We start from the raw sequence: 24,994 nt of genomic DNA, 5'->3' as shown, positions 1-24,994 counted from the left end.
ACATCTGAAAAAACTAACTTACTGCCTTGGTCTTAATTTAAGTTCAGAGAATGAAGTTGACTGCAAGTGCAGTCCAATGAAGCCCAATAACTCACTTGTCAATTTTCCAAAAATTGTCACTTTCCTTTAAAAGAATATAGATTTAAACAAGGCTTTAAAAATAAACAATCTATCTACTTTAAACATAAGCAATTCATCTACAAATCAAAATTTTTATCAAAAATTAAAACGTTTTCAAGGCTAAAAATTCTACTAAAATTAATTTGACCCAAGAAACGAATCATTGGAATGAAAAAAAAAAAAATTATAATAAAAAAGAAAAACAAAACTTTTAAGTTGCTTTTTTCGTGCAACTATATGAACATTACTCGACTTACTCTGCGCCAATATAGACGCCATAGAATTGCTTTGATAATACGCTGGCAGCCCGCTGCCATATCCCATGTTCATCAATTGGGCCGAGTTCATGTTAATCCCGGCAACACTACCGCCAGTGCTACTACTTCCACCGGCGGCATTGCCTAATAGTCCACCACCAAGATATGAAATTCCGGCTAGATATAATTTGTTTGTATTTCTTTTTTAAAATTCTTGAATAAAGATAATTTAGAGTAGGCTCATTTCAACGCAAGTTAGGATTCGTATGCAAAATTTTGACAGTTAGAAGCTTTTGAAAATAAAGGATCTAAAACCCAACTTGCATCGAGCCAAGCTAGGGATATTATTTTGTTAAACAAGCAAAGGGGGAGATTTAAAAGTGGAAAAAAGACTGAAAATCAATTACAACTAAAAGAAAATAATTTTGAAAAAAAAAACAAAAACCAAGGACTATGTAGGTTTTCTTTAGGGAAGGAAATAGGGGAGAACAGAATTTCTTCTTCTAATAGACCTACTTTGGGGCATTGTTTGCTGTTTTAGAGCATCAAACCCAGATGCAGATGGATTGATTCCTGCCTGAAGTTGGGACAACGATGATAGTTTTTGTTGTTGTTGTTGATGTTGTTGTTGTTGTTGGAGTTGTTTAACATTTTGCATTTGTTGTGCAGGTTGTAATTTACCTGTGTTATTTTTTGTATTGACACTTTGAGCCATTGCTTTGTTTGTTGAACTCGCCGATTGTGTTGTTGATGATTGATTTGACGATGAAATCAGCAAGGAGTTTTTGTTATTGTGAGAGCTATTTTTTGCATATGTAACAGCTGTCTGCAGATCACGACCGCCACCTGAAAGACACAAATTTTTATAAATTAATAAAGATTTATTATTAAAGTAGATACAAAATATAATAAACTAATACATTTATTACTATTTTTTTTTAACAAAAAAAGACCAACGATTGTACAATTTAGCACTTAATAGGAAGAAATATTATAAAGTTTAACAAACACTATAAAGCTTATAAAGGGATTCGTATTTTTAGATAAAATTACTCATTCTTTAAGCCCAGAGATTAGTTTCAAATTCAATAGTTGTATTTTATTCGGAATCTACAATTCCAATTACAATTAAACGACTCACTAATTAATTGAAGATCATGTTTTTGTCAAATGTGAAATGACATTTTGGACAAGCAAAGGATTAGCTATGGAGTACCTAATCGAAAATAAGTTTGTTGGGTCTGGTCCTGGAGTCAAAAAATAAACTTTCATGAGAAGTTCCACACTTGTTTTCTTCCTCCTTGTCTCAAAAACCAACAGAGATATCAACTTTAAATAATATTTTCGTACTGATCATTATTATATAAAGATTTTTAAAAAGGAACTTCAAAAAATCCATTGTTGTCTTTTTTTACCAAAACAAACAATTCAAAATATTGGTTGGTCTCAAGAATTAAGTTCACAAATATTTACATTTATCGAATTAATTATATACTCATAACATTACGTTGATAAGTCTCTCTTCTTAACAAATAAGATGCCAAAAAAAGGAGAATTTTCTGTAGACTATTTGAATTGTATTATTATTGAACACAAAACTGATTTCTAAATTAACTTAACGTCTGGAATATTTCGACGGAAAACAGCTTAAACATAAATTTGTATCGCATATCTTTTGAAGGAGAGCAGAAATACTGTTTTTCAGAATTCTGTATGATTCCGTATGAATCTTCTATTTGGTCACAATTCTGAATGCCTTAAATTCTATATTTCAAAACACTGTAAAATTAAAGAAAAACAAAAAGTAATTATAATAATCTTTTTAATAAAAAAAGACACTTGAAAACTTTAAAGGAACATACAAAATTTACGTTTATTTAAAGAAAATTAATACATTTTACTGCCTTAAAATGTTTTGCACTGTAGTGTTACTAAAAAAATTCTTATGATAGATTTTACTGAACTTAAACTGTTGTTGAACTGTTTTGCAAAATATTGTATATCGAAATGCTGTAGATTTGGAGTAAAAAGAAAAATGACACTTTGCAAATATTTTACATTATTAAAACGATTTTTTTTTTTTTATAATATTTACAGCACTTTTAAATACAGAGTTTCGAAATACAGATTTTGACATACAGTAATTTTAATTTTAAATTCACGCCTATTTTCTAAATTTAACTTATTTTGAAAAAAATTACTATTGTAAATTGGAACTTCGAAAAAGAAATACGATGTTCAGCCTTTCGTTTTGTTTCATTTTCTGAACGCAATCAAATCACTTATGGCATTTTTTAGTGCAAAGTGCCATTATTAAAGTATAAGAACATGCGCCAAGAAAAGGCTTTCCTAAAATAAATAGAAGAAAATCCTAATTTTGCTAGAAGTTTTTTGAGTGGAGACAACTGTCACACCGAGTTATTGTTGGCCTGGAGGGACTGGAAAAAAAGATGCTTCTGCATAAAAGAAAGTATAATAATTATACAGTCCATTAAATAGTTTGTTAATTGCTCAAAACATCTTGCAGGTATGGTCCGACAGAAAATCTCAACGGGTAGCTAGGTGGTGGTGAAAATAATGTCCTTTCAATTTCTTACGTAGAAGGTGGAATTGCAAAGCTTTCGGGTAACTACATTGTTGTTGATGGTATTAAAGGGATATTTTACTGTTGGAACATCTTTAAAGGATTCGAAGCACAAACAAAAATTAAGAAGAAAACATTTTTAAATAAACTAAAGACAAAAGCGTAGTTTTAAAGACTATAAAATTAAATATGATTGAATCCATCGACATTGGGAAGAAGAATAAGGCCATTCTTAAAAGGACTTACAGGGATATTGATAAACTTTGCAATGTCATTAAAACTATGTTCTGAAAAGATTGAAATAAAAAAAAGCGTCATAGAGAAGATGAAGCTTAATTTGGAAAAGTAAAATTTCAATGATCTCAATGTAATTATTTTAATTAATAAGTTTTGTTAAATTTTCTTTATTTATAAAACTTATTTATAAATATGGTGTTTTTTTCTTTTTATTTATTATTTTGTTGCAATCAGAACAAAATATTTTTAATACTATAAAATCTCTCCTATTGATTTCCCCTTCTAGAAAGATTTCGTCAGCATGCATAGATATCTGCAAGTTTGTCTTGGGTATTCCTTTCTTTATATTGCATTCTAGAATGAATTCGTTCCAATATTATGAAGTACACAGCAGACGTTAACATACACACTGATGCATATCGCCTATTGAAATTCGTCTGATTTGTTCCACACTAAGTAAAACTGTAAGAAGTAAGTACAAAAAGTTCAAGTTCAAACAAGAACTCCATTGTCCACTTTGATATTCTTTACGAAATTTCATAATCAAAAATCTAAAGATAAACAAATAGACAAATTATCTTCACTAATAAACTAATATACATATGTATATAATATTACTTTAAAAAAACCGTAAAGATGATACCTTTCCTAAGAAAAAGGTTTAAAGTGTAATTTTTCAAAACTATATGATTTACTAAACATGGCTACGTAAATGAAAAAAATAATTTAAGTAAAATAGTTAGTTTTTTAACTTTCAATTTTCTCAAAAACTGAAAAATATACAATCCTCCACTGTTTAGTTTTTTTCAAAAACAAATAAGAGCAATAAATTCTAAAATAAAAAAAATGTTAGATAGTCCTGAATTATTGAAAAATTAGCGTTTTAACATTTGTTTAACTTTTTTTTTTATCCAAATTTTGAGTTTAAAATTATTTTTTTTCAAAAACTATTTATAGTTTTGACTTTATTTAAAAACTGGCTAATAAAACAAAATGTTGTCTTTAAAAAAATGTATAATAGGTAATTGCAAGTATTACCGTTATTTTGTTAACTATTTTTTCCATTTTTTAAATTGTCCTTCCCGCCGGGGGGAGATAAACCCCCCTCCATAGTCTTGTCTTTTACTGTTCTTAAAAAATCCGTTACAATATTTTGTCTTCTCGCCTGAGATATCTTGCCCAAACTGATAATATCTACATACATATGTATATTCGCATAGCTTTATATTTACTTTATGTCAGGTACATCGATCTATTGTAAATCAATATTTAATTTCTCAATCAAAATGTGTCTAATTTTTTCTTTAGAAATCGGCTTCCTTTTCTCTTAAAATTGACAATAATATTGAATCCATTTTCTTAAGCCCAAGCAATTTCCCTTTAGCAACGAACCAAATTTGGAAAAAAGTCTAAATTTTGACAATTCGAAACATTTTTGAAGTTTTCGAAATCGGAATTTCATTTCACATGATCGAATAGGGGAGTTTAGGTACCAGTTATAGCTATCAATGGTTTTATTGAAAACAAAGATAGGAATTTTTTGGCAGGTCGTTTATAGCTGTCATTCAAAATTTCTGTCATTGAAAAAAAATTCCTGATTGAAATCAACTGAAAAACTTTTGCTGTGATTGGAATTGTGTGAAATTAGATCACAAATGACTGGAACGATTCGTTTCACTTTTGAACATAAAAGTATCAGCTGTTCAGGAAAATGCATTTTCGTCCGGAAAATAGAAAAATAAATTATTAGAGAAGAACAATTAATGCGCAATCACACTTTTTTTCCTCAAAAAATTCTTTGTGTGATTTCCGATCGATCAGTACATAATTTTCATTCGTAATCAAAGGGAAACCCCATCAAATATCGATTCAAAAATTTTTCCGGAGCGCTTTTAATGATACTTACAACTGGCGCCTTACATGGACGAACATGCTCGACAACATGGCTCGATGGCAAAAATAATTGTACGCACAACTTTGTATTTACATTAATACTGATTGTGTCGAGCTTCAGTATTTTAAAATTTTCAAAACAAAAAGACGCAGGATGGCGAAAATGATTTTGGCAGTGTTAATTATGAATGAGATTCTTGAAGACGAAGAATAAGAACAAAAAATAAAGGAAAAGTGAAAAAACGTTTATGGGTAAAAAAAAATGGATTAAGGTGAGAAAAAAATACAACCATACAAATTTGATGAACGCGCTCAAAGTTACATCTTCATTGGCCTTACAAATTTTTTGCGTATGGATGCAGCCGTATATGAGGAGCTATTGGCTATAGTGAAGCCTTACATATATAAAAAGAAAAAAAATACAGACGAGATATTCTACCTCTGCAAATGAACGGCTATTTTCTACTCAAAGGTTTTTGGCAACTGGGCGTAGCTATTCTTTTTTATCAACACGTAAATCAACTTTTTGTATTTTTATAATTGAAACATGCAAAGTATTAAAGAATATTATTAAAGTAAGTACATACGTACCTAAATTTTGTTTTTATTTAAATACAACTGTGTCAAAAGCAAGTGTACAGCATTGAATTGCATTTTTACAAAACTATTAAATCAAGAGGATTCGATCTTTTAGAAAAATACTTATGTTATTTTTGAAAGTAGTTTATAAAACTTAATAGAAAATAATGAAGTTGCAAATAAAATAAAAAATATGTTTCAGAAAAAGTATACAACTTGCCACTCATACTGTACAACTTATTATAAAATTAAGAAAGGAAGTAAAATCTTACCACGAAATAGCCAAAACAGCCATGGCAAATGCCATAACACGATGAACAAAATTATGGACAAATTTCAAAAGTTCAAAAATGTAAAAGATCGACCCCGTTCCGGAAGGCAAAAAAGTTTATCCGTAAGTGATGAACGTGCTTTAGTCAGGGAAGTGCGAAAAAATCTCGGGTCTAGTGCAGCTAAAATTGCCGAAAACATTACGCAATCTTCTGGAGTCAACGTAGGTGCAAGCACTATTAGGCGGACCCTCCATAGAAGCGAGAGTTCCTCACAAAAAGCTATACATTTCTAAAAAAAAAAGGGAGCGAAGACTTTTTTTTGCCAAGAAATATCAAAAAGAAAGTTTTTCATTCTGGGGAAAGGTTTTCTTTAGTGACGAGAGCAAATTTGAGTTTTTAGGTTCCAGAAAACCACGGAAATATGAAGAACGAAAAAAAAAAACAGAATATGCACACAAAAATTTAAATTCAACAACAAAAGCACGGAGGCGGTTCAGTAATGGTCTAGGGATGTATAGCATCATCTGGAGTTGGGAACCTCGTCTTTATTGACAATACAATGAGAAAAGACGATTATCTCAATATTTTAAGAGACAATTTGCCAAGTAGTGTTGCGGAATTGAGTTTAAGTGATTCATGGATCTTCCAGCAAGACAACACCCCAAGCACAAATCGAAAATAGTCAAGGAATGGTTACTTTACAAGCAACTGGATCACCGTCCGCAATCGCCAGACTTAAACCCCATCGAGCATTTGTGGGAGTATCTGGATAAGTAGATCCGAAAGAGGAACATTTCAAACAGAAAGACACTTGTATTGTTTTTTTACGTTATTAATTTCTGTTAAGTTTTATATGGCAATTCATTTAAAATAAACTATCTTAAAAAAATAAATGAGTATTTTACTAAAATAACGAACCTACTTGCTTAAACAGGGTTGCGAAAATGCAGTTAATAGCTGTGCACTTTCTTTTGACGCTCACAGTATTTGTTAATTTATGAAAATTCTGTATCGGATTAAAGTTCTTGCAAGTGTGGTTAGTTGCGTTAAGTCGAAATTGTTAGTTTTATTTGGGTGTTGGCTTTCGACTATAAGTTCTGGTGCATATTTGAGAAGAAAAGATTAGATTGGTCTGATAAGAACTTTCAGTTCCTTCTTACATCTCTCTAAACTGTTTCCGTCAAGAGCGAATCTGTGTCACTTGAAAACAGAGTTGAAGTGCGCCGACGTTAAGGTAACGGCGATTCAGTATGTCTGCAATAAAGATTTGACGTGCGTCGTTCAGGCAAGGAAGATTCAGTGGACCTGTTATAAGGAGTTGAACTCCCTAGTCGTTCAGTCGAAAATACTTCCTTTCCAAACGCCTTGCATGCCTTTTGTCAATTTCCCAACGCTCCTAAAGCACTTCCATAATTGTACAACTGGCAAACATTGTGTAAATTCACAAAAGCATCACTGCAGAGATGATTTGCGATCATCCTTGTAGCACGTTCATAAACGCAAATAATTGACATCACCTAAAATGTCAATTGTTCATTATTGCAAAGTTCGATAAATTGGTGCGCAAATATAAACAAAACATCAAGAAATTTCTTGATAAGTTGTTGCTGCGACGCGATTTGGAGCAAAAATGCCGGGAAAAGTATTTAGTCAAATTCTAGATTTTTTATAAATTAATTAATTTGATAAATTTCAGGGTTTAATTTTCAAGCGCACAAATTAAACAACTAATACATTAAAATATGAAGGTGAATTTATTGCCCGCAGAAAATCAAAGTCAGTATTGTGGAGAAAAGTTCTAAAGGAGATAAAATGTGTGGCTCAAGATTATAATTCCAATGCGAGTTGTTATTAGTATCACATCCGTCATAGAGCAAAAGTTGTTTTTAAACGTAAAACTTTTTGTCAATCAGCATTGCATCGTAATCAGCTCAGCAACGATCAGCATCGCAAAAAAGCAGTGATGCCTAACCACTACCAACAAATTTGACGTTTGTGAATTTACCCATTTGTTAGGCGAGTTTTTACTTTATTTAATTACCGGCGAAAACAGGCGCGAATTGAGTTTATTTTTTTTGTCTCTAAGCTGCCACTAAGGTCTATTTCCTTATATTTTTCCAAAAACGTATCCTTTTAGCTTTAAATGTTTGTTTTTATAAATTTCACTTTTTATAGTTCAATACTTTTGTATAGCTCAAAAAATTCTTTCCAAAACTCGCAATTATTGGGTATTGTTGCCATTTTTTCGCTTATCGTGACCGTGTTATCTGCCCGCAATAATTTAACGAATGAAAAAAAACATGTTGTCGCGGTTGGACGAGCCTTCAGGCTTTCAAACATTTTTGAAATCCATCCAGCATGTTGGCCAAGCAGTTGTTTCAGCGTTTTAATGATCGAGCATCGATGGTTGTCGAGCTATGTTGTCGGGCATGCTCGTCCATGTAAACCCCCTAATTACAGAACATTGGCAACAGTATTATGACCCATCTAGTATTTTGCCCCAAAACCTTTTGAAATTCTATGAACCATAATTTGGCTACAAATAAAAATATCAATAGCAATTTGTCAAGGGCATCATTGGGATATTAACAATAGGGCTCTCATCCCATCCTCTTTTCAGTTTTGCAATTTAGCCCAATTGAAAGATCTGCAGTGTTCTATTTTTCTTCAAATGACTTTAATTGTTTATAACTATTTGTTTATAAATGATACCATATCTATTCAAAGAAAAAGTAAATAGCACTTAGTAGGCATGCAACCTTGAAGTCAGTCGAATATTTGACTCTTCATCCAGACTTTTAAACTTTGAAAGAAAGACACTCACCATTTATCTGTTCTCACTTTTTCTTTGTATTAATTCAATTATTATCTTTGAACGCCTTTCAAAAAACACAAAAATGCTGACCCATTTAATTTCAATACGCAACAAAGTACATTTGAATATTTTTGTAGAGATAGATATGTACAGTTCATAGTTAATTATAATTTAATTAACGTGTAGGTAAATTGAAAATCCAATAGTTAATCTAGAAGTAAGCACGTGGTAAGCATAAACGTGCTGCAATAGGTGCTCTTGTTCAACAAATAAAACATTATTGGGCTAAAAAAACACCTGCTTCAAGTCTAATCTACTGTAAATGAAAAATAAACAAAACGTGAATTCCAATTAATTAAACAAATAGCTATAAGTAAAGTATGTACCTCCATAACATACCCTACATAGATTTAATCAATATCCAAAACCTCGTGGTCTTGATTCCGGTTGTATCAAAAAGTCACATTTTTTTCAACCACCTCCACATGGTCAGGTCAGTCTATATGAGTCTGCCTCTACCTATGCCTCTGCACCATGGACAGCAACAGCACCGCCCAAAAACTGTTTGCTTTGAAAATCTAATGAAACAGAAAATAAAAACAAAACTTTTGACAGATGCTGACCATGCCAGACGAGACCAAACCAGACCACGTGTTATTTTTGTTTTGGTGAAATGCCGGCATTTTTGACATACCTACAATTTTATTTGGTTTGATAGGTATTATTATTATTCTCTTCCCTTTTTTTCTTTTTGTTTTTGTTTTTGCTTTTGCATAGTCTCATTTGCATATCTGGTGAAAATTAAATGAGTTGACTTCAGTTGATAAGAGAAAGAGACAAAGAAACACATTTTTTATTTGTACATATAGAAACAAGGAGCCAGAACAGATAGGCAGTACCTGAACCTGGGTTCCTCTTTTCTAAAATATATTTCGTGTTTTGATGAAAGATTTTTTATATTTCATAATATTCGTAAAACGTAAACACACAAAAGAAGTGAAGGCGAGGGGAGGCCTGACTGCCTGAGGACGAGGAGCCTTCAGTTTTGGGAGAGTAAAAGTTCTATTTCATAGATATTTTAGATTTTGGAAGAGAAAAAAAATAAACAGAAAAAAAGAACTAAGAGAAATTTGTTAGGGAACAAAAAGAGAAATTTCCCCTGGAAATTTTGCTGAAATTCTCCCATTTCCCATCTCATGTCAAGTCAAAACTCAACATCAACAACACTTATCATTAGTCATTATTACTCATATCTATTAATTTATAAATTATACCTAATAATAAAATGCAAGACTGAATCCATCGAACTTGCTTCTGTGGTTCAAGGATATTATAAAAGATAAACATATTGAAGATGAACAATTTATCTGTTTTTGTTTTGTTTAATAATTTACGACACTCAAGGGGGTTATTAATACCCCTTATATATTTGTCTTTTTTTAACATACTACGAGTTTTAGAAAAAAAAGGGAAGGATTTAAGAAGAAATAGCGGTGCACATTGGTGTAAGGGTTCTGAAATCAAAGACTAAAAGAAAGTTGAAGATGAAATGTTTGACTGTTGACAGTCGAATTGTTATTTCCTGAACACCGTTTAATTTAATAAATATGATTTAAGATCATGAAAAATGAATTTAAAAACAAACCAGCATGGTGTTGAAATATGCGTTTCGCAACCATATAATTCACAGTAGCTCTATTATATGTATTCTCGATTTATTCGAGAAAATGCGTCAAGACAAGGTGTAATGATCATCTTCTGATGAGCCCAACCATTACATCGGGCGAAACGCATATTTGAACACCATGCTGGTTTGTATTTATATTAATTTTTCATGATTTTAAATCATATTCATTAAAAGAAAGTTATACGCAGAAAAGCAAGCAGTCCGGTAAGTATCTTGTAAAAACTCCGCTGATTTTTGGAAACTGGCTGAATGGAAAGCCCTTTACTATCCACATAAAACTGTCTTCAAATGTAATGCTTTCCCATTTCAAGGATCTTTTAAATCCTGAAATAACGCCGACAAATTGGCAATTCGCAGCACCTGGATTTGTAGTCGACTCTCTGAACTGTGCATTTACACTTAGCGAGTTGGAAGAAACGCTGGAGACGCTTATGGTTGAATCACAAACACGCTCCAGCTTCGGCTTCGTTTGCTTTACGTTGGGCCTGCTTCGAGGTTGCTTTGAATGATATTTCTATTATTTCATCCATCCAAAGAGCAAATATTTTGGTTGTTGACATTTTTTTTACAGCTGATAAGCAGTCAGACAAAGCAAATGTTCATATAATTGACTTCCGTTTGGAGTCACATTACGTTCTTTTCCTTACGATTGTCAAACGCAACGTGAGGTCGCCATTGTGATAGAATGCATTGAATTCTATGGCTGAACTCGTAAACGTCAGGTGAAGCCGAAGCTGAACCGTGTTTGTGATTCAGCCATTAAAGATGGAAAAGCAGCCGGGTCGAATAGTATTCCAGTGGAATTTTTTAAGTATGGGACTGTCATGCTTAAAGAGCACCTTTTAAAACTTTTTAATACAGTTTTGGAGGGAGAACTGTCTCCAGAAGAATTTCGAGATGCTATTATATTTTCAATCCCCAAGAAAGGATTGTTATTTGATGCAGCTAACTACAGAGGGATTTCCTTTTTTAATGCAACTTACAAGATATTTACAACGATGATGCATAAGCGTCTTGTTAATTGGATTGGGACCGGAAACTTACTGAGGGAGTTCCAGGTATGTTTGTATTTTTTCGATTTTAAAGCAGCTTTTGATACAATCGATAGAGGTGCACTATTCTATAAGCTGTATAGTTTTGGGATATCATTGAAATTTAGTCGAGTTCTTGAGCACCTATAAAGAGGAACAAGGGCGACAGGTGAAGAACTCTCAGACTGGTTTAAAACTTCATCGGGAGTGAGACAAGGTTTTACATTGAGCCCTACCTTGTTTGCATTATTCATAGTGGAATGGATTTCGCAGGGATGCGGATTAAGGCACTTCTGTTAGCAGATGATATAGCGCATTCAGCGGAAACTCTGCAGCTCGTTATTAACAGGGTTTACCAGTATTGTCAGCTATGGAATTTAATAGTAAATATTGATGAATCGAAGGTTATGGAAGTTGTGGTGGACGTAATGCATCAAATCGCGAAAATATTCAATCTGTGCGAGACTACTAATATTTTGGCATTACTGTTAAAAATATTTTAAATATGGAAAAACATTTGAAGGAGATATTGGTTAAGGCGAAAACTGCTATTAATATGACATGGAAACAATGCTTCATGAATAAGTTTTTAGCACATGGTAGCAAGGTTAAAGTATTTGAAGCATTAGCTGAGAGCATACTTTAATATCGATCGCAGGTATGGGGATGACAATTCGGTTGAAATACTGCTGACGCAAATTATGCCAAACTACGTTATAATGCTGAAAACGGGTCTCCTTTATTTATCAAAACACTGAAGTTACAAGCGGACTTTTTGCTTAACGTTTTTAAAATGAATAATTCACGGATGGTGAAAAATGGCCATAAAAGCGATACAAGAACAAAATAGTTGGTATCAAGAGTGGCAAGATTTTGCTCAGGAATGTCAAATTAAATTAAATTTACCATGAAGACGGAGAAGAAAGAGACGATCCAGGATATATATAGAGTCGGAAAGATAAAAGAACTTTTACTCAATTTTTTTTGCCAGCGTTGAAGAAGACCCCTTCAAAACAACAAGGGGATACTATTTGGTCCAGGGGATTTGTGTATGTTAGGGTCTTTCAGTAGTCTTTCAAATGCATGGATGCGAAAGAATTTTCGTCAGTTACGCTTTCAAAAACAGGAGGATTCAAGACATTCATCTGGGAGCGTCGATTTAGCAACACACTTTGCTACAAGCCAATTGGCTTTATCAATGTAGCTAACACAGAGAGTGTCATTTTGGGAGTGTTGCAACCGAAATTTACTTGGCGTTTCGTAAGTTTTTTACAAATGGTCAGAAATTTGTACTACATTTCTGCCATTTTAGTATTTTTTGGCGTTATTTCTTGTCATTCAAAAATTTGGTTCGTCGAGTATGATTGTATATGACGTTGCATCGTATTTCGAAAGAGGTCGAAAAAATGGATTCATTAAGATAACAGTGCTTGCTTCCACGTCGACGACCAAACCCAATATTTATGGTCCAAAATCGTGCTCTGCATTTGGTGAGCCAAGCTTGGCGTAATGAACTATGAGCAGTTAAAGCCAAGTGAAACTATCACAGGTGACCGCTTCCGAAGGCAATTAATCCATTTGAACCAATAATCAAAATACAAAAGTCCGTAAACACAGCGAGAGGCACTATAAAGTGATTTTGCAGCACGACAACGTTCGACCCCACGTGGTCAAAAACGAAATCTTGCCGTATTCTCTAGACATTGATTATCACTTGTTTTAATCAATGGCCGATCACCGACGATCTTATGAAAAAGCAAAGAAGTGGATCGGGTCCAAAGAAATTTATTCCCGGCGCTGCATTAAAGATCGGAGAAGTAGTGGCCAACGAAGGACAATACTTTAAATAATAGCGGTGTAAGAACTTTTTCCAATAAAGGGTCATATTTTGGAAAAACCGGCGGAAGCAAAGTTGTATATTTTGCCGAGGAATACTATCTAATCAATTTGTACCCGAGCATAGGGTGGGGATCGTTAATTTCTAATATTGCAAAATCGACAGCTTAGGGCGTTAATATTGAAGTCACAGCAATACAGTTCATTTAATTTAGTAACCTTTTGACTGATGTTTTATTTCTAAAAAAAATAAGCAATACGAACATTTATTTCTTACTTTATTTTTTTAATTCTATTTTATGTTTTTTTCCAGCCATTACTTGAAGTTCTATGCTGATCGTAAAGAAAAGAACTATAACAACAAACGCGTCAAGACGGTTCTTTGAAAATCCTGCTGTAACTACAGAAATAATCTATCTATCAATTATTTTAGAAGTTACCTGCTGCAATCTACGACGGCTACGAAAATGGCTATTCAGTTGTATCCTTTTAAGCATTTACCAGCAAGAGTGCACAAGATTCCTTGAACATTTCTTATCTATTAATCGAAGGAGAGCATGTTCAAGAACTATCGTATGTATTGGTCTAATAACGGTACGAAAACATCTAGAACTGACAAAAATGAAGATGTATTGGACATGTTTTTACATTATCCTATTTTCGTCCAAACAAAAGTCCAAAAACTTTTTAATAAGTGAAGGAGCTAAAAAACTTGTCAATGTGATGATAAACAAAAACTCGGAGTATCTGAGAAAGATTTCTACAAAAATGGTCCTTTTGAGGGCCCCAAATAATTTATAAAAGATATTTTGAAAAGGATTTCAATTCAATAAAAAAAATCATAGACTATCTCTTTATTCAAAATATAACTTTATTGTGTAATTTTAAACATTGTTGTGTCTGCCATTTTCTCTTCTTGTGGCGTTAATTTATCCATTGTTCTTTTACTAATTTTGTCTGAAAATTTCTTAAAAATCGGTTAAGTGGTTAATATTTCATAGAGTTTTTCTCGGTGCTCCATTGTGCTGAGCGGCGAATGGAACAATTGACTTGTTGATTTTTGCTGAGCAATTTATTTCGCATAGCCTTTAGACCAGCAAAACTCAACCTGCGGACCACGGCGGGCGCATGTGGCCCGAGAGCTTATAAAAGTTGGCGAGCAGTGTGGTTTAATAAATTCTTGAAATATCGAGTGACTGCAGAAAAACATGAGAAAAAAATATTCTATGAGTTTTCAAAATGGAAGCAACACTTGAACGTACAGCAGTGGAAAAGTGGACATCGTGTGTTTCAAAAAAAATTCAACGAAAGGAAAAGTTTGCACAAACTTGCTATTGCGAAATTGAATTGGAATCATTTTATTCAAATTTTGAATAGAAAATTCATAAAAACAGCAGTCCAGGCATAATATGTCAAGGACACTACTTTGCAGACATACCTCGTTTTGATGATTAGGTACTAACATTTTGAATTTCAGTTAGTGCGGTTGCAGAAACCGTTCACCGATGCAGAAATTGTCAAAGAATGTATCGTAAACGCTTTCGATATACTGTTTGATACATTTAGCAAATAGAAAACAAATATTGTCTGAAATAAAAAAAACTATAGCTGTCTGATTCAACATGTATGACAAGTATTGAAAACATTTCCAATAAATTTTCGTGACAATTTATTAGAAAACTGAAGGGCAACTGTATGTTTTTAGCTTGGCTTTCGATTTCAGAATTGATATTTCAGCAACATCTCAATGCTCGGTGTTTGTTAGATATTGAACAGGACAGAATTTAATCTTCAAAGAATTTTTCAAATTCCTTCCGATGAAAGGTCAAACCCGGGGAATAGATCAACTTGATACAATTTCAAATTTTCTTGAGCAGAATGATATTGCTATTAAAAAAATCGCACAGATGGCTGTCAGTCCATGACTGGATTTGAAAATGGATTTATAATGTCGTTTTAAAAATATTATAATTTGACAAATTTTACATTTCATTGCATTATTCATCAAGAAAACTTGGCTGCGCGAATTATCAATTTAAAAATCGATGCTATGATGAAGTTTGTAATTGATATTGTGAATTATATTAGAGGGAGAGAATCAAACTACAGAAAATTTAAAAGCCTTTTGGAAGAATTGGGAGGTGAGTATGGTGGCGTTCTTTTGGATACCTCTGTGCGATGGCAATCCTCTTCTTACAACAAAATAAAAAAGTTTACCCAGAATTGCAAGATGATCAATGGTGTTTGTTACCCACGCCAGTGTAAACCAGTCATGAAACATCGTGTAAACCTACGTGTGAACTTGCTCTTGCTCTCCGTGAATGTTGCTCACTTTAATTGACTTTGAACGCATTCATTGTTCTGGAATTTCTGGATGTACGAGAAGCCGTACATCTTTTTTAGTCGCCAAGGGAAGTCGGCGACAGTGGTGTCTTTTAGCATTTTTATGCAATATCACAGAAAAACTAAATAGCCTAATTCGATATTTACAAAGACAAAATAACAAAATTTCACAGATGGCAAGTAAAAAAAATGCTGATCGCTTGTAGAAAACCAATGGCATCTGGAAGTAACGACTATCTCACGGGTGGCTTCTGTTTAAAATCAAGATCAGGCAAAGTTTTTTGATGAGTTCATTGATTTTAAAAACGATTCAAATCTTTAAGCCCTCTTTAAGGAAAAAAGGGGAATACTTAGAATTTTAGAGCATCGTCCCCGAAAAATTCGTCAAAAGAAGTTCAATTGTTTTCTGACTTTATTTGGATCTAAATTTGTTTGCGAACCTTGGTTTTTGAACATGAAATATGGAAAAAATATATAGCGAAAGAAACTAACGGACTCCCACCTAGATCATGTCATAAGGTTGGCATGCAGCAACAAGCCAGATCTTAATATAAAGTTTTGGAAATGTGTTCTCAATTTCAAAAATCACATTTCAATAAATAAATAATGTACATACATATGTACATACACTGCGGGTCATAAGGTTAGAAGCAGGCATTTTTGAGAAGTAAAATCGATATTTCTTCCGTTACATGGTGGATTAGAAAAAAAAAACTATAGTAAATGAAAGACTACTTTGTTAACAACAAAATGTAAAATTTGGATAAGAGAATTAGCTAACGGATCTTTTATGACAAATTGTCAATTGAGTCGAAAATATGGGAAAATAAATCGGGTCATAAGATTAGAAGCAGTGAACATATAAACGTTGTTTTGTGAAATGAATTCATTTTATTTTCGGTATAAACGGTGCATTTCATAAATTAATTGTTGTTGTTTATTGAGTTGTAATAAAAATGGGCAAGAACAAATGTTTGACAGTGGAGGAAATGGCAAGAATAGATTTTTATTACTCTGAAGGTATTTCATGCCGTGCTTTAGCCCGAAAAATAAATCAAAGTGATCATTGTGTCAGCAACTATTTATAAAATCCATCGCCGTTTCTAAAAACTATAAAGGAAAAACTTCCTCTGCCTTAACACTTCGCGAAACGTGAAATATACTTAGAATAGCGTCAAATTCATCTTTATCGGCAGCTAAAATTAGGGATAAAGCTAATGTTAAGGCCAGCTTATCGAAAGCGCCTGAAGCTTAAAAAAAAAACCACCACTTAATGACGCAAGGAAGAAGCAACGCTTGTGTTTTGCGAAAGATCACATGAGCTTTGATGTGCAGAGTTCAATGACTACAAATGATTGGCGGAAGGTTATTTTTTCCGACGAAAAAAAATTTAACCTAGATTTTTATAATTATTATTTCCATGACATGACATGAGGAAAGAGGCGTTATGGTCTGGGGCTCAATTTCGTTTTATGGCATTATAAACTTGGTAGTCGAAGATAGTAAAATGACTGTAGGTTACAAAGCCTTGCTGGAATCAGTATTCCCTAAAATTACCAAGCTTTTTGGACCAATTTCATGGATTTTTCAGCAGGACAACGCTCCGATACACACAGCCCGAGAGGTAAAATTCTTCATTGCAAACCAAAACATCTACTTGCTGCCTTGGCCACCATATTCCCCGGACCTTAACATAATGGAAAATGTGTGGGGCTGGCTTACACGTAAGGTGTATGAGGGAGAGAAGCAATATGATGACAAGGATGCGCTTATTCATGGTATCAAATTGGCCTGGAGTGAGATTTCACTGGACTACTTGGAATCTCTTTATAAATCCCTAAAAGATAGAATTTTTCAAGTTATTTTAAAGGCTTCTAACCTTATGACCCGCAGTGTATGTATGGACATTAAAATGAGTATTATTATCTACGATAAAAAGAATTTCTTGTGATTGAGTAGTGCTGCTATAGACTATTGGGCGGTATATAAAGTTGCAAGTCTTTATGAATAATCCAGCTACGATTGCGACTTTAGAAGCCAACATTACTCGTGTTATTAGAGTCGCCCAAAATTTGTCCCTTCCGAATTACCATGACATCATTTTCTTATAGAAAATTGGATGAATTGTGCTTTAACCCGGTAAGTCAGTTTTCAAATGTATGTGTGTGTTTTATCAATAATCCTTACAAAATCACCCTTTGAAAAAATTGTAACGTCCAGTGTAGTCAATTTGTTTTCGTTTCATATTAAAAATCAACTCAGTTGCAATTTATTTTTAATTCCCATTGATTCTGAAGCCTATAAGCTTCATAGAGATGATTCATTTAAAACGCTAAAAAGGTGATATTATAAAATTACATGCTTTTAATTGTCTTCCGCATGGAAATACGTTAGAATAGTAAACATTTATCAGCGGTGTATAGAAAAGCACGTTTTTTGCAAATTGATTTCTTTAAATTCTTCAAGTTAATCTATTTCCATAACCCCTTCTATTAGCACAATACCCTAAAGCAAACCACAGACCCAACACGTTGTCTATTACCTCATTTGAGATACAACGACGATGGCGGAGGAGGTTGAAGAGTGTCGATATATTTTCAATGCCATTGACAAATTTAAATGTTTCGATGAGGTGCCTCAACCTCAACTTGTCGTTCGTTGTCAGATTCAGAATAGATATATTTTTCTATAATAGTTTGTTGCTATAATTTTGCTCTTTTTATAGTACGGCAGGTGATGGCGTTCATTTTCATTTTTAATTCAAACGATGAAGGACTTGTGCGAGTTTAGATTTAATTAAAAATATGCTTATGAAACAATAACTTAATCTCATTTAAACACATGATATAAATTCGCTAACTTAACGAAATGTTTCAGTTGTTTGTTACATAAATAGTACTATTAACTAATCAACGAACTGTCAAACTGTCTGAAAGAAACATAATATTCTGCATTTTGTTGAAAAAATAATAAAATTTTACCAAAATGCCATAGTTTAAAATGTTTTCATCAAAAAGACGAAGAAACAGTTTCAAAAACTGATTTACTCAGTGTTTCACTTATTAAGAAAATTATTTTTTATAAAACATATTTTTGTTTCATTTTGGAACTCATGATTTCCTTGACTATAATGTCATCATCTATTCATTGATTATGTTCATGAGTGAAACAAAATTCCAATGAATGAAGAAACAACAAAATGTCCCGCACTATTTTTCGTTTATTTTATACCTCGTATTAAACAATGAAAAATATGCGTATACTACACATGAACTGTCAGTCAGCTGGCCGGTTGTTTTTACTTTTGTCTATTTTAAGACGAAAAGCCGCCAAAATGTGAAGAGGAGGGAAAGTGTTTAGAAATAATGTTTAATTAGAGTGTTGAAAATTTAAATGTGTAAAACTGATGTCTGGTGTATCACTGACAACCGCAACCGAGTCGTCGCCGCCGCGCCGCCGTCTGACATATCGGCGTCCAGTGCTTTATGAATATTTGTTTTGTTTTGTTTCAAGACGTTTTAAAAGGTGAAATCAATTAAGTAGCTTTTTTGATTTTTATTCAATTCATTTTTCTAGCTTATCCCCATAACCTTACTTTCATTACGAGTTCAAAGTCAACGTGATGACAAGTTCTTAAAATGTAACTTTTTCCGTCTAAATACTAAATTTTTCAAGGTTTTATGATTTTCTAAAATTCAATTTTTGATCACATCATTCGTCGGTCTACAAAAAAAGATTACAATGTAGCATTGCTGTTAAAAAGTTTATCATTTTCGAGTTTCATTTCAGTAATGTAAAAACTGATCAGGTTTTGAAAGCAATGTCTTTAAAAGTCTGCAATAAAACTTTAATTTTCAATAAATGTATGGAAATTGCAGAAGTCACTGATATAGCAAAACAAGGTAGGCCACAAACAAAAGTCACCTCTTATAACAATTATGGCAAAAGTTTTCAACAACTAGAACCAAAAAAGGATTAACAAAATAATAGAAGAAATGGGATTTAGAAATAAACATTAAGTTAAAGTTAAAATGCATCAAACAACGGATGTTGTAAAAAAAGGCAATTAAAGAAAACATGTATCCCACGTTAAGAACCGACTCTTTATAGAATACGGTACGACCACAAGGAAGTGTTCCATGACCAGTCAAGTCTCTTATATACAAAGGATATTCCAGTGGAAATCAACCCTATCATTGGCCCCGATAGAAAGATTTGACGAAAATTTCAAAATGCATTCGAAAAATTAATAATTAGTTGCAATGGCAAATTAGACGAAATTAAATTGACGCGTGTAAACTTCAGAATCAAAAACATAAACAATGATCAAATTCAGTAATCAAAGCAGTATTTTACTCAAAATAATTTGGAATGACTAGACCCATTTTAAATGAAACGAAGTCATACGAATAAATTGTTGCAACCACTCATAGAAGCAGCTTGAGTCTCTAAACGATTCCCGAAGAATGGGAAATGAGAATGATTCTCAAAGAAGGAAGACTTGACTTGGTAGGGATTTTCGTTTCACCTACAAACGCAGAAATGGGAGCTAAGATTTTTTTAGAACTCTAACGAGAACACCTCCAAGCAACACTTTGCACTCAATAAGCAGGATTTCGCATTGAATCCTCCTCCATTGATCAAACGGCTTGCGGATCATCATCGAGAAGTGCGGTGAATATTGAAAACCACTTCACCTACTGTAGATTTATTTTGAGAATTCTGTTGACAGCGTTAACAGGGAGATATCCCGGATAAACTAATTTCTATTATAAAGAGGAATTATGAGAGGGCCACACGGCACGTCTTACTCGTAAGTAGATTGCCTGAAGAGTTTGGAGTTTAAAAAAGATTCGGACAGGGCTGCATATCACTTTTTCAATTTAAACCCGACTTCAAAATTACTCTATCACGTCATGTCATATTTTTGAGATATTCACCCTTATTGTAGTAGACCTTTTATTTGAATGAAAATTGTCACACAAACAAATTGTTATTGCGAAAGGCATTATAGTAGCGTTACGCTACTTGGCATAAGGCTGTTAATGGAATCTAAATTTTGTATCGGCAAATGTCACTCTCATCGCTATTGTAGCTGTCGTTTTAGTTTCCTTTTATGACGAGTAAAACTCAACTTTCTGTCTACGGAAAATTTTAAGACGCTTTGTGGAAAATAAAATAAAAATGCAATTTTTCTAATGTTTTAGTGTTAATAATTTCATTTTTACTAAAGGGTGAAAGTTACGGATCCAGGTGAAATGAAAAGGCTCACAGAATTAATGGAAAGAAATCCTTTATTCTCAACACATTTTAGTAGAGGCGCTCCCCAAACAGAACAAAAACAAAAACAATTAGGAATCTGTTGTTAATACCCTAAATTCCTTGGGACCGGTTAGAACGGTAAAGGAGTGGCAAAAGGTATGGTTTGTCGCCAAGTTTAAAGTAAGGTGATATTAGAAAGGATTCCAGGGGATTGTATTTATTCAAGCTTGAAGCTGTTGTAGTAAAGATGTTGTTCATCTCTTTTTTGGTGCTTGAATTTGTATGTGGCTGCCATCTACACGCCCAATTATTTCCGGAATCCTAGCCTTTTCATAAAAAAAAGCTTATGGCTGAAGAACAAACACACTTCAGCTTCGGCCTGACGTTTACGAGTTCAGCCGTAGGAATTCAATCCATGCTATCACAATGAAGCTTCGACCTCACGTTTCATTTGACAATTGTAAGAAAATAACGTAATGTTACGTAATATTACTCCAAACTGAAGCTCTAGTTTAAATTTGCTGAACATTTGCTTTGTCTGACAGCTCCACAGCTGTAAAAAAGTCAACAAACAAAATACATTTGTTTTGGAAGGATTCCCATTGGTTATTATAGGTTTTATAAGCTACTTCCGCGATAAAATTAATTTTTTTCGATTTCAAAACTTATATATTTTTTTTATTTTGAGAAAAAATAACAGCTGCTAATGACAGAAGTGCCATTTTAGAAATGTCATACTGGAAGTGTCATTCAAAGCAACCTCGAAGCAGGCACACCGTAACGCAGTTGGAGCCGAAGCTAAAGCGTGTTTGTGTTTCAGCCATTAAGCATGTCTTTTTTCTTCGAATGCGAATGTGTGCTTCCATAGTTTTGAGCATTTCTTTGAGAATGAGACTAATCGTTGGTCGTGCAATTCCCCAATGTAAAATAATTGCATATATACTTTTGGTAGCTGCCTTCAGCAAAAAAAAAAACTCAGTAGCTGCAAGCTTTTAAACTAGTGGCACCGATAAGATGCTTTGTCTTTTCGGTACCTTTTCTTCAATTTCATTTAATAGGTAAATAAAGGAATCCTTATTCAACCTAAAGTACATTACAAATGTCTTGAAATATAGCAAAATAGAATGATTTGTCCAATAAATCATCCTTGGATGTATGTATGTACTTGTCCGTACTTACTTCGAATCTGGTAAATGTAAAGGATTTGATGTCGACCTTATTCTATTTCTTTCTCTCAATAATTTTAGTTTTTCATTCCCGACCAATCTATCTTTCTCAAAGCTAACGTAAGAAGCGTTATTTAACAAAATAAATAGTCCAATGCTATACATTTGTGCCTTTTTTAAAATTTCCTTAAAAAAAGTTTTATTTAAATTTTAAAATTGAATCTATTCTTTCGAATAACTATTGTTTATGTGGAATGTGTGTGGATTGCAAATAATAGCGTTTAAGCAACGCAATACCGACTCTTCAGAAAGTGGTTCGACTTAAAAAGTGACAATTGTCGTTTAAGGAAAACGCCTAATACAGTATGGGTGAGTAATTTTTGAAGTTCGAAAAAAAAACATACAAAGTTTTCCAATTTAGAGGTATGATTTTGACAGCTCGTGGCGGCTATATTGTTTCTTTTACTTTCCGTCAAAATATATTAATTTAAAAAGTCACTAAAGACAAATCATAATAGCAAGTAACAGCGTCGCGCAACATGAAATATTTTTAGAATATGTGAAAAAACAAAATTGCCGGACTAGAGCCGACACCACCAGCGATTCACGAGGTGCCCCTGCGTCCAAATAAAGTTAATGTTTGGTGTGGATTTTGGGCTGGACGCGTAAACCGTCATTCCGTTCTTCGAAAATGATGCTGATCAGGCCAGCACGGTCAACGGCGATCGCCGATGATCACCAACTTCTTGTGGCCTGAATTTGATGATATGTAAGGTACATGAAACAATCGATATTTTCGGCAAGCAGTTTCATAGCATGGTTATCTCGGTTTGATTTCTTAAGACTTTTTCTTGTGGGGCTTTTTTTAAGCCGTATCAGGTCTATGTGAATAAGCCATAAATCACCGCGGCCCTCAAAGACAACATAATCGACATTATAAAATTCAGCCTGATTTATGCGTGTTTAGGAAAACTTCACCATGGAATAAGAATTTTCTGAACTCAAACTAAAGGCAGTTGCCTACCGTTCCATTTGAGTCCGGAATATTTGCATTCCGTTGTGTAGTTTTGCTAAGCACGGGATCTGAAATAATTAATTTTAACTATATTTTTTTTTACAAATTTGCGAAATCGTCGGCCGAACACATTCAAAGGTCCAACAAATACTTAAAAAAAAAAAGCCCAATTCTCAGTTTAAGCAGAGAATTTGCTTGCCACTGTTAAGGATGGAAGAGAAAATTTTATGGGGGTCAATGGTGGCAAATAGGACTGGGAACTTTAAATTTATTGATACAATCATGGACAAGTTGACGTTCTTGAAAGAAATATGCGTCAGTCTGCAGAAAAACTGAATTCGCAACCACTTACTTCCAACAAGATAACGATCCAAAACACACATCGTTTTTTGTTAAGGAATGATAGCTGTATTATGCCAGAAACCACTACAAGACCCCACTTCAGTCATCGAACTTCAATCCCATCGATCATTTGTAGGAAAAAATAAAGCAAAGGTTGCAGGAATGCAACCCAATCAACAAAAGTCAATTGAAAGCGAAGATCACGGAATTTTGGAATTTTTCTTTTACTAAAAAATTTTTAAATCAATACCGCGGAGGCTATAAGCTGTGATTTTGGATAAAGGTGTCCCTACGAAATATTAAAATTTTAATTTGACCAATTATTAACATTTTTGAATGTTTTGAATTCCAAGTTTACGCTTAACTTTGGGACATATGCATTTGATAAATTTTTTTAGTTTTTTGTATTATTTTTTGTTTGCTGTTTTTTTCTCTTGTTAATTTAACATAAATTATTAAATAAAAGAAAATTGAAAACAAAATACCAAAAACATAACATTTTAATAATTTAAAACAGCAAAACAGTTTTTTTTTGTTTTGCTACTATATGCCCAATTTTGTGAGTAACTGTAAATCATACATACAACTTGTTTTCAAAATCGACCCGCCTTTAATGGCAAGTCCTTTACAATTTATTGTTCGCGGATGTGCTGTGTTTAAGTTCTCTTAAGCATTTGTAAAAGGTCAAGTTTTAAAAAGCTGATGTGATAGAAAATTTTAAAGGCAAGATTATTTGATTTATGGTCATCTTACTCCTGAATATTGCAATGGCTGGGAAAATCAAAGTGTGGTAAGGCATTCAAAATTCGCATAGTACGGCTAAAGAACGAATATCTGTACTTGACAGTACGACCAAAGTTGGGATCGAGGGTATACTGATGAGCATTCCTAGAAGATCGAGTATTACGGTTAACTGTTTAAGGGGAGGAATGCAGCTGGCTATTCCTCTTGAGCATAAACCGTTAAAATAACGGTAAAAAAGCGTGTGACAAGAAACTTTACGACAGTGTTCAGGCGATCTAAATGATCCTATGATGGTGTTATCACCAAATAACTTAAATGCTCTACGTTCAATGCTGTCCAAGAGGCTTAAGTAAATTGCAGGTGCACCAGCCCAGAGATGAGAGTTATACTTAAGCTTTGGACGTATATAAGTTTTGTAGATAAAAGCTAGATCAGAGGGGGAGAAAAACTTCTTGCATCGTTCCACAAAAGGTGGTTGGTGACACAAATACCGAGAATATCGAGATGCTATCCACGGATGATGACAAGAGGGTGTATCTCGCTTTAACGATACAAGACAGAATTGTGTTTTCGAAGCGTTAATCCCCATTGCACAATGCTGTTTAGGTCGGAATTTAATGAACTTATCATATTTTGTCGTTGCAGTTCCACATCCGAAGAAGAGGGATGTGAGCCTAAAAACGAATATGAAAAGCTAAGAGTACTACCGTCAGCGAAACAATGTATTGGATTAGAAATTGCAGACAGGAGATCATTAATAAAAACAAGAAAGAGTGTTGGAGATAGAACAGAGCCCTGGGGCACATCAGCA

The 24,994-nt window shown here is 33.4% G+C and overlaps 1 protein-coding gene across 4 annotated transcripts in view; it reads right to left on the bottom strand.

Moving 5' to 3' along the window:
* LOC129954224 (protein strawberry notch) overlaps positions 1 to 24,994 on the bottom strand; it is a 69,401-nt gene that overhangs the window by 8,159 nt on the left and 36,248 nt on the right. For 2 of the 4 annotated variants that reach the window (XM_056067986.1, XM_056067987.1), the window contains exons 3-4: positions 894 to 1,223; positions 378 to 554 (exon numbers count right to left, since the gene is read on the bottom strand). In XM_056067986.1, the coding sequence (XP_055923961.1) occupies positions 378 to 554; positions 894 to 1,223 (507 nt within the window). The remainder of the gene's footprint in view (positions 1 to 377; positions 555 to 893; positions 1,224 to 24,994) is intronic. The other 2 variants (XM_056067988.1, XM_056067989.1) reach the window with 2 other exon arrangements.

The sequence above is a fragment of the Eupeodes corollae genome, chromosome 1 (assembly GCF_945859685.1).
Source record: "Eupeodes corollae chromosome 1, idEupCoro1.1, whole genome shotgun sequence".
Classification (NCBI taxonomy): Eukaryota; Metazoa; Arthropoda; class Insecta; order Diptera; family Syrphidae; genus Eupeodes; species Eupeodes corollae.
This window is presented reverse-complemented; position numbering and strand designations above follow the sequence as displayed.